Source organism: Gymnoscopelus microlampas (assembly GCF_963454915.1).
Source record: "Gymnoscopelus microlampas genome assembly, chromosome: 11".
Classification (NCBI taxonomy): Eukaryota; Metazoa; Chordata; class Actinopteri; order Myctophiformes; family Myctophidae; genus Gymnoscopelus; species Gymnoscopelus microlampas.
The window spans coordinates 39,100,730-39,115,729 of record NC_139948.1 but is presented as its reverse complement, the minus strand read 5'-3'; the positions used below and the strand labels follow the sequence as shown (position 1 = coordinate 39,115,729).

At 49.0% G+C, this 15,000-nt stretch overlaps 1 protein-coding gene across 3 annotated transcripts in view; it reads right to left on the bottom strand.

Annotated features, from left to right (window-relative positions):
* The window catches only part of bahcc1a (BAH domain and coiled-coil containing 1a), a 105,527-nt gene that overhangs the window by 40,697 nt on the left and 49,830 nt on the right, over positions 1 to 15,000 (bottom strand). For 2 of the 3 annotated variants that reach the window (XM_084070908.1, XM_084070910.1), the window contains 6 exons: positions 10,380 to 10,502; positions 7,614 to 10,151; positions 6,453 to 6,567; positions 5,518 to 5,723; positions 4,420 to 4,578; positions 1,420 to 1,697 (listed from right to left, as the gene is read on the bottom strand). In XM_084070908.1, the coding sequence (XP_083927034.1) occupies positions 1,420 to 1,697; positions 4,420 to 4,578; positions 5,518 to 5,723; positions 6,453 to 6,567; positions 7,614 to 10,151; positions 10,380 to 10,502 (3,419 nt within the window). The remainder of the gene's footprint in view (positions 1 to 1,419; positions 1,698 to 4,419; positions 4,579 to 5,517; positions 5,724 to 6,452; positions 6,568 to 7,613; positions 10,152 to 10,379; positions 10,503 to 15,000) is intronic. The other variant, XM_084070909.1, reaches the window with a different exon arrangement.

The window sequence follows — 15,000 nt, the reverse complement described above, 5'->3', positions numbered from 1 at the left end:
TTTTAGATTTTTCTTTGGCTATTCAAAAATAGCAGATATACAAGCTCATAGCGTGGCACCGAGTGCCACGCTATGAGCTTGTAGATCTGCTCTTTTTGAAAAATCGTGAAAATGTGTGCAAATCTTTGAATATATATCTTTGAAAGTGAACATTTGTAACTCAAATCTTTGCTTCTGGAGGTCCCTGGAACAAAATATTTGACAAATGTTCGCTTTAAAAGAGAATCTATTATTTTTTGTTTGCACACATATGTTCAAGATTTAAAAAAAAATAGCAGATCTACAAGCTCTTAGCTATGAGCTTGTATATCTGCTATTTTTGAATAGCCAAAGTATAAAATAATGGTTATAGCTCAAATCTAAAATGACACAGATGTGTTCCCGGATTGGGAATGGGTTAAGCTGTGGGTAATGTGGCATCCACAGTCAGCATAGTAGACCATTCATTGGTGCCCTGTGTGTATCGACTGTGATATGTGCACACCACAAACACACTGCCCCTCAGCCTATAATGGGCCCAATTGTCAGCAAATATTGTTGGAGACACTAAGAATAGGCGCCTGCTATGGCTACATAGACCAGCTCAGTGGCTTTGTGGTTAGACTGTCCGCCCTGAGATTTGGGAGGTCAGGGTTCAATCCCTGGCCGAGTCATACCAAAGACTATAAAAATGTCTTGCGTGGCCAGACTGTTGCCGGTCATACAGTCTGGGACACGGAAGCTCTGATCATGATTAGAATATAAAGCGGATGTGAAGCCTCGGCCCCACTTCCGTTTCGTCTTTCAAGACGCGCAAATTTAAATCGAAATCATCTAAGCATATATAGCTTGCTGCTTAGCGGAAATGGAAATTAAAAAAATAGAATGTAAAGATATTTTAAAATATATTTTCGTGAACGGAAATGCCAGCTTCCGTTACTCGGATGTCGGGAGGTGTAGTTCCAGACTCTATATAGCATTTGGAGATTGTGGAATAGTTGTCTGGCTACGCGAGTCGCGAGACTAATAAAAATGGGACCCAATGCCTCCCTGCTTGGCACTCAGCACAGCATCAAAAGGGTTGGATTGGGGGTAAGTCTCTGCAACATACTATAGCGTCATGTCCAGGGGTCGTACTGTACATCATGGCCGGGTGATGTTGTACATCAAGCGACTTACTTATGGCTAGGTGTTATGCCAATTTAAATTGACATATGGCTCACTGTTCTGGGGCATCTTTAGTGAAAATTGTTCTGCACGTGTACATATACATATATGATCTGTTGTCTACAACACCTGTTAATATGTGCATATTTCAACCCTCTTTATTTGTCGGGTGTTTGCATAAATCCATGCAAATCCGTCTATGGAAATGAGTCTCCGTACAAGCTGATGATCTTCCTTAATCCCTGCCACGCCACAGCAGACTTCATAAATCACCTGAGTGTTGTTGTGAGTGGCTCGATGTTGCATGTCCATGCCGTGGTCCGCCCGGTGCTGCTGCGAGTGCGACTGCGGCTGCGAGTGGGACTGTGGCTGCTGTGACTGATGGCTCTGGTGCTGATGCTGATGCTGCAGTTGCTGATGCTGTTGGAGGGCGTACAGCTCCTGTTGCCGTAGAAACTGGGAGCGGGAGTACACAGCGGGATGCTGCATGTGGGAGGCGGGGCCCCTGGCGCCGTACACGGGGGGCCACAGCCCTGGCTGCTCCATCACATCTAATGAGAGACATATAGAAGCCATACATTAGAGCAGCCATTCACAAAAAAATGGGTCACAGACCCATTTTTGGGTCGCGGACCCATTTTGATCAATTTTACTCGTGGCTATGGGTCACGGGTAAAAAAAGAATTCTTAACTATTTAAATGTTTTTGCAAAAATAAATAAATCCATACACTTTTAAGAAATAGTGAAAATAACAGATCTACAAGCTCACAATCGTCTATTTTCAAGTGTTTTTAAAAATAGGGCATAAGTGGTTCATTCATTCATGACTTGTATGAAAAGTTTGGGAACCACTGTCTTAGAGGAAAAGGCCATGCAAGCTCATACGCCATTCTAGACATATGGATTCATACACATGGAACACTGCCACGCTACACAGTGGAACGCATGTGTGGGAATTATGCACATTACTCACTACCCACCGCCCACACATGTTGTTCAGTGGTGAAACCGTCATGGATTGCATATAAGAAACCCTCCTATTAGGCTATTGTTTAAGAGACATAGACAAATCTCTTACAAAAAAGATTTTGGATTTCTGAGAACAAGCTCTCCCCAGACAGTAGCAATCCCACGCTCTCCCCTGCTCTGAATCATAAGCACTGCCCTGAGAATTTACTGGAATGTTGGAAAGTCATGACAATGATGAAATATGAACAGATGACAATGATGATAATGATGATTATGATGATAACCGATATGCTGACTAACAGACGGTCTCCATGGCCAAAAAAGCCAAGGAGTGCATCCCAATAGAACGATCGACCCCGGGTTTTATTCCCTAAAGTTCCACCTTCCCCTAGCCAAGCCACAGCAGGACTCTGCATTGGAGAGCCAGCAGCGAGCCTAGTTCCCATGTCTAAGGGTGGACAATCACTCCCCCGATATCGCTGTTAAGAGCCAGGGGGAACGCATTTGTGGGTGAGCCGCAGCTGAAACATCAGCTATGACAAGGGTCCAGCTCAGGGAGAAGAAGGCCCACACTAACAAGGCCGGACCCAAATGTGTTTTTCCACTCTCCAACAAATTCACACACAACTCATTAATGGGCATGTCCAGCCTGAACCTCCTTTTCCACCCCCACTCGCTCCCTGACGCACCGAGGACCTTTGTTCTGAGACATTAACTCGGCTAGGCTAATGTTTCCCCTGGGAAGGGTTTTGTGGATGCACTTCCCCTCTCGGCTGGAACTCCCGTGGAGTGCGGAAGGAAACGGACCACAGAGGATCGGGAGCTAATTAAATTTCACAGCCTGTACGCTGAATATGGCCCCGCCATGACTTTTGAGAAGTGATCCCTCCCTTGCTCTCTCTCACACTTCCTCTTCCTCTGGTGTGTTGGAGTGTGCATTTGTTTATCGGTGTGTGTGTGTGTGTGTGTGTGTGTGTGTGTGTGTGTGTGTGTGTGTGTGTGTGTGTGTGTGTGTGTGTGTGTGTGTGTGTGTGTGTGTGTGTGTGTGTTGTACACACACATATGGCTTTGGATGAGCGCTCTGACCCATTGAGGGGCCCATCCCTGTGGGGGTGGGCCGAGCAGGTGGCGTGCAGGAAATGTCTGAACAGAGTTTTGTGTTTGTGTGTTTGTGTGTACTTGTATTTACTATATTTGTGAGGGCCAAATGTCCCCACAAGTTTTGTACAGTCCAAGAAATAGACATTGTGGGGACACAAAGCAAATCAATGTTTTATGGTCAAATGTTTTAGGGAGTTAGGCGCACAATTACGAAAATATTCAGGTTCGAGTTTATAGGGTCAGGACTAGACATTTCAAAGTTATGTTTTGGGGTTAGAGATTGAGTTTATACTTAGTTGCACTCTGGTGTCGTGCACTGAAAAATAGCCGAGTAGATCTGCTATTTATCGGCTTTTAGGCTTACGGTTAAAATGGACATTTCTTTTACAAATGGCATTCTTAAAATCGGCATCCTAAAATGTTGATGTCCTCACAGGTATAGCAATACAAACGTGTGTGTGTGTGTGTGTGTGTGTGTGTGTGTGTGTGTGTGTGTGTGTGTGTGTGTGTGTGTGTGTGTGTGCATGCACCCATTAAGTGAGAGCTCATCAATAGTCTACGCTGACACCACTGTGATCACCAGCAGAGTTATTTTAATGTTATATCCACCAAAATGTATAAAAACCACACAGCCGAACCAGGAAATGGCAGCACTAATAAAAACGAGTCAGTGGGAGGTGTAGCAGCAGAGGAGTATTAAATCTCATGAATGTGGGTTGTATGCAGCTATGTGTGGTACATTAAATTAACCCATTCAATCCGGGAACGCACCTACAAATGTCTTCTAAATCCTGACAGTTTTCTGAAAACCGTACAGTATGTTGCTATAATATCAGTGGTTCTCAAACATTTTCATGTCAAGGACCTCCCAAAATCATATGTATTTGGTCACGGACCCCCATCTCAAAATATGTTGTTCCAGGGACCACCCAGAAGCAAAGATTTGAGTTACAAATGTTCGCTTTAAAAATATAGATATTCAAAGATTTGCACAAATTTTCATGATTTTTCAAAAATAGCAGATATAAAAGCTCATAGCATGGCACAGAGTGACGCGCTATGAGCTTGTAGATCTGCTATTTTTGAAAAATAGCAGATCACCTATGTCTATATCTAAAATGACACAGATGCGTTCCCGGTCTTAATGGGTTAAATAGCGTCGGTAAAGGAGTATAAAGGCAGCTATGGCATACTGTACATACCCAAGTGATGGCTGGCGGGGTGGGCTGCGGGCTCTGAGGGTAGGACCACCAGCTGGGCAGAGTGGTCCTGAGGAAGGGGCAGGACGGGCTGCAGAGGACCCGACATGGCCGCCGAGAAACCTGGGGGTAGGTTTTGATGCAGGGCTGTATGACCAATCCCTATACATCGACAAAAGTGATTATATCCTCTCTGTCGGGCGGAAACCTCTTATACTGTGTGTCCAAAACTTTTCAGGATTCAAATGAAAAAACAGCAAAAGTTCGAGCTTGCGGATCTGCTACTTTTGAGTGACGCTGTAGTATGACCAAGTAGGGCGTTAAAGGGATAGTTCACCCCCAAAATGACCGGCAGGAGACACAAAGAGTATCCTTTGCAAGTCTCCTTTGCGTCTCCTACCGGAACCGCTGCCTACCGGTACGCTGGTCATCAAATTATTGTCTTCGGAATGCGACAATGAATTGAGACATGAATTCAAGTCTCCATGGGGTGACTAATCGATAGAACTTTTTTTTTTTGGGGTGAACTATCCCTTTAATTTACGAATAAAGACAAAAAGTTAAAATATGGAGATGAAAGGTTTCTGGCCGACAGCAACGATATACTGGTTACATTGAAAGCTCCAGCTAGTATACAATACACTGGCTTAAAGGACCATAGTGTCATTGTCTATTCACAGCTTTGGCCATTTATCATATATAAACATAGACCCAGGGTTTATTTTTGGATTTCCCATTTGTTACTGAATAATTGAGTCAATGTTGGTTAAACATCATTGCTCAGTGAATAAGCAATGGACAATGGAAATTTCTTTCCTAAATCAATCTTTAGTCCGGGGACAATTTTGCAGCAACACCTTTCAAATAATTCTACGCTTTAAAATGCATTAAAATCTAAAAATAATGTAACATTGACAACAAAATAACAGCAAGTTTCGAGTTGCTTTTCATGCTGTAATGAAATGGCTTCCTCAAAGATGAAACAATATGCTTTGGAACACGGTCGGCAGTAAATGGCTGACCGGCGTATGGTCCTTTAAGTAAATGTCAATACATAATTGGGATATAAATGACACATTAATCTGTCTATAGTCGTCTCACCATAAGAGTGTCCAGTCATCCAGAGGGAGGGGCTTCCAGTTCTTGGCATCCAGTGGTGATGGGCAGAGTGAGCGTGTGCAGCGGGGTCTCCTATTTGGCCAGACTGAAGGGGCGTCCCGCCTGGCACCATGAGATGAGAGGTGAGGTCGCCGTGGCAACCGTTGGAGGGATGGACCCTCGCAAACTCTACCCTTTCCTTATTGTCCCTGGGGAAGGAAAAGAGGAAAAAGTTCCAGATACTTTCTCAGTAAACTCAGTAAAAGACTCATATGAGTATACAGTAGATCAGCGATTCCCAGAATCCCAACCTGGGCCGAGGGGCCATTGGTGGGACATGAGGATATTGCAAGTGGGCCCACAAATAATTGGCCATGAAGAATAAGATTTAAATGATGATATAACATATACAATTATGTAAAAACAAAAATGTCATGGTATTTTTTCTTTCAAACCAAAAGAGTTTTCATTGTGATACCGATAAATAGGAACATAAAGTTAGTTCCATTGATCCAAGCTGGAACACAATCGATTGATTGAACATTAAAATAAACATGCTCTGAAAATGCACGTGGCCCAAGAAAACCTGACCACTTAACGCGACAGCTGTGTTTAAGTGCACTTTTACCTTAGTGCTAGGTATACTCTTAGTTGCTTGTTTTAGAAGAGAATGCACTTAATACTTCTGGTGATTAGTAGTTTTGTTCCCTACCTATGTTGAATGCACTTGTAAGTCGCTTTGTTTGGATAAAAGCGTCTGCTAAATGACTGTACTGTAATGTAATGTAATGTAATGTAATGTAAGTGGTCAGATGGGTGGGCTGCAAACACTTTCGAGATTTTTGGAGTGGGCCCCGATCCAGAAAAAGGTTGGGAACCGCTGGAATAGATTATAGACTGGGATACAGAATGCGGGGGGGGGGGGGGGGGAGCTTTACCTGATGTATGCCTCTCTGTCTCTGTCCAGGCAGGTCAGACCCATCTGTTCTCCACTCATTCTCTTCCTCTCCTCCTCGCCGCTTGGATCTGAGGGATACATGGAGTGGGGTGGTCCTGAGAGATAAACAGGAGCTTGACTTGGGAGCTCACTGGGGGTACGGTGATATACTCCCAATTGAACCCCCATATTCCCCAGTGTCTAACCAGCTCCTGAAGCACCACCACGGGGGCTCACGGGCAATCCAGCTGGAACACTGACAAAATGTACTGCTTTCTATCTATGTCATGCTTTTAGCAACCCATTTAGACCGGGAGACCCTGTACGTAATATACCTTTCAATCCGGGAACCACTTTTGGGGTAGTTGTTGCTATGTACAGTATATAGCAACATCATTTTTTTTTCTTCTTTTTTTAATACATACTACTTTTTTATAATTTAGAAGGCGTTTTTAGAAGCGGCCTCAGGTCTAAATGGGTTTAAAAAAAACACTCCAAATCTCAGCCATCAATCTGTGGTTCTTCATTTCCGCAATTGAGCCATTCATACCTCTATATTATGCAACAGATCTGATTTCCATTGCACAGATCTGCATTTATAATTTGGAGTTTTAATTGAAAGGAGATGCACTAACAATATCATTAGTCAACACCAAATAATGCGCAATTACAATCATAATGCACTGGTGTGTATTCGCTTAGATGTGGATGCTGTTTTTATTTATTTATAGAAATTATTAGAACATTTACATTTTATTAATGAGATATTTTTGAAAAAATAATTGTTTTCAATTGATGAAAAGTTGTGATGTTTTGTTTCGCGATCCACAAAAAAACGGTCCGCGACCCACTGTTTGGGAAACAGTGGTCTAGAGGATTCAAAGGGACACTGATCAAATTGCTTTGGTGGGTTATGGCTTTGTATTATCAGCGAGTGTTTGTCATCAGGCTCGCACTTCAAACTGAAAAGTCAAGTTATTTAAAGTAACAGAAAAGACAGAGATGAGCAAAAAATCCATACCACAAACACTTTAACTGCTTAGACAATCCAAACTGTTTAAATGTTAGGCCTTCACTAAGCTTGCTGTTGTTGTTTTTTCAGGTTTTCCAATTGTCACTGCTCTCAGTTCTATTTACTGAAGCAGTAGCATAGACTTCTTACCTTTCACAGAGGGGTGCACCCTGCCCTGTCGACTGCTGGGGTGACTGTCTGAAGGGCGACAGGGTGGCTCCCTTTGCCTCGCGACGGCCACTGCTATCCCCACTGGCGGCTGGCGCACTTCCGTCTCCCCGTGACCGGCCTCGCCCATCTCCCGGCCCCGCCCGCCGCAGTCGGAGCGCTCGCTGTCGTTGGTGGGTCCCTTCCTCGTAGGCAGAGTTTGCTTGCTGCCCTGCAGAGCACAGCTTCCCCCCGGGGGCCCCGATTTGAGGCTGCCGAGCCCACCGAAGGGGCTCTTCTGAGAGAGGAGCAGCGGCTGCTGCTGGTTGCTGTACTTCAACAGGCTTTTCATGGCACTGCTCTCCCCCTGTGTTGGGCCCTGGGGTTCTGGTTGTTGCTGCTGTTGTTGCTGCTGCTGCTGTTGTTGTTGTTGTTGTTGCTGCTGCTGCTGCTGCTGCTGGCTGAGGGGAGATGCAGGTGGAGGCTGGGGCGGAGGCAGGCTCATGCTTGGCTGTTGCTGCTGTGGCTGGGTGTGCTGCCTGCTGACACTGCCTAAGTCCATGTAGGACTTCCTCTGGTCTTCCTCCGGATGCGGCATATGGTGCGAGGGCCTCATGGCCCAGGGTGGCACTGGGGGCTGTTGAGGGTGGTGTTGGCCGTTGTTGCTACTGTACCCATAAGGCGACATGTCCATCTTCCTTTTCAGCTCCTGGCCACTCCCCTGGTTCAGGTCGACCGGAGAGGGGGCGTCCGGGACCGGTCGGCCGTGTTGCTGGTGGCGGATCCTGGCTACCTTTTGGCCGTCTCTCTGTAGGGAGCAGCTACTCCCGGCCCCTGCGCCGGAGCCAACAGGCCCAGCTCCGGCCCCGCTGTGTGGAGCTATGCCTTTACCCCCGAGGGGAGAGGAGTTAGGCGTGGGCCCCGGATGGGAGCAGTCTCTATAGGGGGACGTGTTGACAGAGTGGGGGCCGGAGTGTCCGGCCTTGGGCCCCTGGGGCAGGGAGGCTCGGTACACATCTGCGTCTACACCACTGTTGATGCACTCGACGCTGCGAGAGCGAACGACCTGGTGCTGCTGCTGCTGCTGATGGGGGGCTGGGGGCAGCTGTGTGGGCTGCGGCTGGAGGTGGTGGTGGTGAGGCTGCATCCAGTCTGGAGCCTTCTCTGCCTTCCTGTATGCGTGCTGCTGCTGCTGTGGCTGGGGCTGTGGCTGTTGTTGTTGTTGTTGTTGTGGCGGTGGCTGTTGTTGCTGTTGCTGTTGTTTTCTGTGCCAGTTACCGGCGTGCCCCCCACTGCCACCAGCATTCTTTTCCATCGTCTTGTCCTTGGCACTGCCTCCTCCCCCACCACCGCCTCCCCCCACCCCGTGGCAGTCGGGGTTGCCGAGCTGGAACGGGCCGCCGGATTTGTCCCCCAAGTGTCCCACCGACGGCACAAACGTGGGCCCCGTGATCTTCGGCTCCCGCCCGCCGTTGGCCGGCCCTCGGTCGTGTGACGAGGGGTTGGCTAGAGGGGCGGGCGGGGGCGGGCAGAAGAAGTCCGGGTGGTGGTGGTGGTGTGCGTGATGGGAGGGGTGTGGGTGGTGCGGGTGACTGGGGTGCAGCTGGAGGCAGTGGAAGCCACCGGGGTGAGGGTGGGCGTGGGGATGAGCGTGAGGGTGTGGGGGGTGCGGGTGGGCTCCTCCGGCAGCGGGGCCCATGTGTAAGGGCGGGGCCACCGAGTAGGACAGCGAGTGGTGGAGCGGCGCCTGGCCCCTCTCCAGACAGTCCGCCGGCTGCTCGCTGATCCTCATCTCCCCGCTCACCCCCTCCTTGGTGCAGCGCCCGACACCAACAGCTCCGGAGCCCATGTGTCGGCTCTGGACACTCCCACCGCCCCCCGGAGCCCCTCTGCCCCCGCCCTCCCCTCCACAGCTGGACATGGAGGCCTTAGGCCCCGTCACAGGCGCGTCTCCGTTCTGCATCTTGCCGTTGAGAAGGCAGGCGCTGAGCGGTTTGCCCTGCATGGCCTGAGAGTGCTGCTCCTTGTTGTACTCCATGACGAGGGCCATCTTGTGCCTCTCCAACGCCCTGCTGTTGACCTCTTCCAGGGGTGCTAGCGGGTGCTGCGGGTAGTGCGGGTGCTGCTGATGGAGGTGGGGGTGGGGGTGGTGATGGTGCGGGGGCTGGGGTTGATGGTGACTGTGGTGCTGCTGCTGCTGTTGCTGCTGTTGTTGTTGCTGCTGTTGCTGTTGTTGTTGTAGTTGTAGTTGCTGCTGTTGTTGTTGTTGCTGTTGTTGTTGTTGCTGTTGTTGTTGCTGTTGCCTTTCCTTGGCCTCCTGTTTGCTGGCTGACCTCTCCTTTTCCTTGGCAGGACCCCCCAGCCCCCTCTCCGCAGACCCTTCCTTCAGACCCTTGTGCAGACTAGTCCCGCCCCCTGGGTCTCTGTCTCTGCTGCAGGACCCCTGCGGGTGGCCCGGCCCCGCCCTGGACATGGGCGGAAGGCTGTGATTGGCTGAGATGAGAGGAGGCTGGGACGGGAGGCTTCGCAGGTAAAAGTTCTCTGTGAGAGGAAGGCAGACACAGTGAGACAGGAAAGAGAAAGGCAATGAACCGAATTAGATGCATTCACTCTCACCATGCCGTCCCTACAGGCCATCTTAATCTCTCAATATTGCAAATCAAATTACATCATACTCAGTTGTATAAAGTGGATTTGAATGTCTAATTTGTGCCCGATTGAATCGGGCAGAAATGTAAGTGAAAATGAAGCGGCCGTGCCGTTCCTCACCTTTTTGGGTGTCATAGAAACGGTGCTGCCCGTAGAGAACGCCACTGTTGGCATGGTGATCCAAGTGGCTCATGGGAAGGAAGGTGTGAGCCAGGCTCCCTGAGAATCGAGGATACCCTGGGGCTGATGGGATAGATAGAGAGGAGATGAGAGAGAGGGAGAGAGAGAAAGAGAGAGAGAGAGGGGGGGAAATGGAGCTGATAAAACAGGACAGTAACCACCGCGATGCATTTCACTAGACCAGCTCTGGAAACAATATAATCCTTCAAGTCCAATGCAGCTGCTGCTGTTCGTACGCAAATAACTACTGGCTCTGGTTGTCATGTTTGCAGTTCCTGCTCTGGTTTAGAATGCAAACAAAAGAGGACAGGCTGAGTCTTGGGGATTGCCATTATGTATGAAATTGTCCTCCAAACACATGGTCCTTTCTTTACCTCTCCATTCCTCTCCCTCCCCTTCTCTGAGCTGGATCCAGCTCTTCTCTCCATCTGAAGGCATTGATAAGGATAAGGATTTGAGGCCTGTGTTTACACTGACTGGAGGGGCTACAACGGCGCCCTTCACCGACCTACTCTAGGGGTGAAAGGTCGATTGGATGCCGGGCCTTTTAAGCCAGCGCACATGGGCCTATTACAGCAAGCCCATCTGGAGGACATTTACACCACAACCAAACACACAACTCAATCTGCAGCAAAGGAAACACAAAGGACTTTGAAGGTGGAGGGAAGAGAGATATATAGAGAGAGAGAGAGAGAGAGAGAGAGAGAGAGAGAGAGAGAGAGAGAGAGAGAGACAGAGAGATAGAGAGAAAGAGAGAGAGAGAGAGAGAGAGAGAGAGATGAAAGACCTCCAGATCCTTTTGGACAAAGAAAACAGCATCGCTATGACAACACACCCACAGCAATTGATTGGCTATAATGTTAAAATCCAAACAAAGAACTGTGGATTGAAATTATCTGCGTGCCAGTTCAACTTCAGACCTCTACAAATAAAGAGAGTGAATCTACACACGAAAAAAAAGGAGAAAAAAACGCAAACCACGGGAATAGGGAATTATGTGTACAGTACATTGTGCAGTTATATATAGAGAGAAGCACTGCTATGCTGCTGCATTGAAAACGCTACACTGAGCCTATTGTGTCACGGTATACTGAAACACAAGCTTATGGTCAACTGACCTGAGCCCTCCCATCTCCTCCCGGCCTCCCACGGGCTCCAGAAATAACCGAGGAGAGGGTAATGATACCCTATATGCATCATTAACATGAACATAAGTGAGGGGGACAGAGGAGATGGAGGGGAGGGAGGAACGAGAGCAGGAGGAGGCATTCTGTCTCATGCCGTGCATGTGAATTTGCCCCTGTGTGAGTGTGTGTGTGTGTGTGTGTGTGTGTGTGTGTGTGTGTGTGTGTGTGTGTGTGTGTGTGTGTGTGTGTGTGTGTGTGTGTGTGTGTGTGTGTGTGTGTGTGTGTGTGTGTGTGTGTGTGTGTGTAATTGTATTACTGTACTTGTGAGGGCCAAATGACCGCCCAAGTATAGTAGAATTTGAGAAATTGGCATTGTGAGGACCATTTTCAGGTCCTGGTATGCACCAAAAATACCCCATCTACAACCTCAAAACACATTGCAGCGTGACACGTTGTGCACTTGAAGATCGGCTATTATCGGCTTTAGATTAAAAATGCACCAAAAAACATTAAAATGGCATTCATAAAATTGCCATCCTAAAATGTCGAGGTCCTCACAAGTGTAGTAAGATAAACGTGTGTGTGTGTGTGTGTGTGGTGTGTGTGTGTGTGTGTGTGTGTGTGTGTGTGTGTGTGTGTGTGTGTGTGTGTGTGTGTGTGTGTGTGTGTGTGTGTGTGTGTGTGTGTGCGTGCGTGCGCGCCATGTGTATGTGTGTGAGAGATGAAGTTAGCGAGAGAGAGAGAGAGAGACGATAGTATTACTGGCCGCCGTCACCTTTTACACCCCTACCCCACAGTGTCATGTCGAGAAGTCCAGGTGGTTCTCTTCTCCCCCCCCCACACCCCTCGTCTCTGTATTTGCTGCCTGTCTCACACTTGCCCTCCACTGTCCCACTTTCACACACGGCCCACAGAGGGAGCGAATAAGGAAGTGGGAGGGGGGCGGGGGGACGGGGGGTGTGTGTTGGGCACGCTGAGGGAGGCATGGAGGAAAGCGGCGGCTCGGCCCTTACAAGCTAAATGAAAGACAGACGTGTTTGTGTTGGCAGAGGAGCGCGACCTGATCTCGGAAAGTGCCGATGCAGTCGGTTTTCCCTGGGTCCGGTATGCGCAGGCAGCACCGTGGTTTTTATGGCACGGCTCTCCAGTGTTGAATGTCTCACTTTCTGTTCGGTAGGAACAATGCTGCTGTGCTGTGAGTCTGGGGGGGGGGTGGGGGGTGGTGGTGGTGGTGGTGGTGGGGGGGGTGTCTTAATGACCTCGTCTCTGAGTGGGTTCCGCATCCTCCCATCTTAATTAATGAAAACGCACAGAGAGGGCAAACAGCCCTCCAATAACACAGGAGGTGCTGTTTCCAGAGCAGGGCCATAATTACACTACTCTCACTTCTCTCTCTCTCTCTCTCTCTCTCTCTCTCTCTCTCTCTCTCTCTCTCTCTCTCATCTCTCTCTCTCTCTCTCATCTCTCTCTCTCTCTCTCTCTCTCTTTCTTTTTTCTCTTCCTTTCATTTTATTTATTTCTTTCTGCCGTTCGCAACCTATTCTCTGCTTCTCTTGTCTTTCTCCCCCGCTTTGTCTCTCACTGTTTCTCTCTCTTGCCTGTCATGATTAATAAGCGTGCACATTTATGCCAATTCATCTGCAGGGGGACGAGAGGGGGAGATGGGAAGAGGAGGAGGGGGGGAGGTGTCCTTTGTTTAAACAGAACATTTTCCTCTGATTTTGGGGAGTGAGGAAGGGGAGACTGATCTATTTTATCCTAGCTGGGAGAGGGGTCTTTTGGGAGGGGGGGGGGGGTGCTGTTTGTGAGCATGACGGTTGACGGCGTAATCCCCTTTCACAGTGCGGTCTGGCTGTGCCCGATAATGCCAGCCCCACTCCGTTTCAGCATGCCCGTCATCGGGGGCGGCGAGAGGGGGCTCCGGTGGGCACAGCAGAACCCATTCAGCCATTAATCTGGCCGGGACAAGAGAAGCCACTGCTGCTGTGGCTGCAGGCGACGCAAGCAGGGTTCTTATAGTGCAGTCTGCTGACACCATGGCAGCCCCCCCCACTCTCTCTCTCTCTCTCTGTCTCTCTCTCTCTCTCTCAACACACACACACAGAAACGAGTCAGCATCGGCAAGTGAATGACAAGGGGAGTTCACAGCGCACGCCCTCCTCTCCGCCGGGGCGAGCGTCCGAACAATAGGAGCCGCATCACCAGGGAAGGGATTTCTAGAACTTGTGAAGGTGGTTCTTGTAGCACGGTGGGTCGAGCGAGGTGCCCCCCTGGCAGGGAGGACAAAAGAAGGGGTGCTGGATATAGAACAGCACCTACGGGCAGAGAAGAACCAAGCCTGCCGACTACGAGACGGGGCAGCGAGTGTGACGTGTGTGTGTGTGTGTGTGTGTGTGTGTGTGTGTGTGAACCCTCCCTCTCTTCCACATCCAACATCCATTCCCGTTTACACCACCTGCTCTGCAACCAACCGGAGAGGTGCTTTACTTTTCCCTCTCAGCCCCAAAGTGAAACGTAAATGCCTAATTGTATGCAGCCTCTGGGAAACGGCTGTGAGATTTATGAACGAGTGTGAGGAGAGTGAGCAAGAACGAGCGAGCAAGCTCGCGAGAGGAGAAGAGGAGAGGAGAGGAGGAGCAGAAGGAGCTGCCTGTCAAGTCCGCTAATTGAGAAAAAAAAAGTGACAGAGCGATCAAGACATAGGAAGGGAGGAGAGGAGGAGTGGAGATGAGAGATGTTTGGGCAGAGGAGGGGGCAGTGCAAGGCACCGCAGTGGCGGATCTCCTTCGGTTTGACTAATTGAAAGGAAGGGATGCAGGCAGGCAGGCAGGCACACAGAGAGAGAGACCGAGAGAGGAAGAGGGGAGAGGTAAGGAATTAAAGAGATGGGGAAGAGAGGGAACACCAGCGCTGGTGGCAGTGTTGGGTGGTTGGGGTGGGGGCGCACTTAAATCCCACAAAAGGGAAAGCTAGCGACTCAGCACAGAAGGAAAGACGGACAACTGAAGATAGGATAGGAAAAGCGTATCAAAGAGAACTGGATTAGAAAGGTGTGTGCGTGAGTGTGTGTGTGCGTGTGCGTGTGTGCGTGCGCGTGTTGGTGTGTGTGTGTGGACAGAGATATGAGGCTGTCGTTGCTTTGGCATAACTCAAGAAGTCGTTTGGGCTGAGGCCAGCTGGCACCGTGCCTACTGTATGAGGGGCGTCAATATTTATTTTATTTATTTTCCGTTTTCACTGTTTTATTGATGTATTTATTTATTACAACAGAAAATGGCTCGGTGCATTCAGAAGTGGCTTGTATGTGTTTTTTTCCCAAGCATACAAAATAAATTAAATTAAATCTTGCAAAAGCTCGATACAACCAATCCATTTTGTCCCGCTGTTAGTACGAAATGCAATGCAGTTGACTGCAGTCACAACACCTCTTCTCT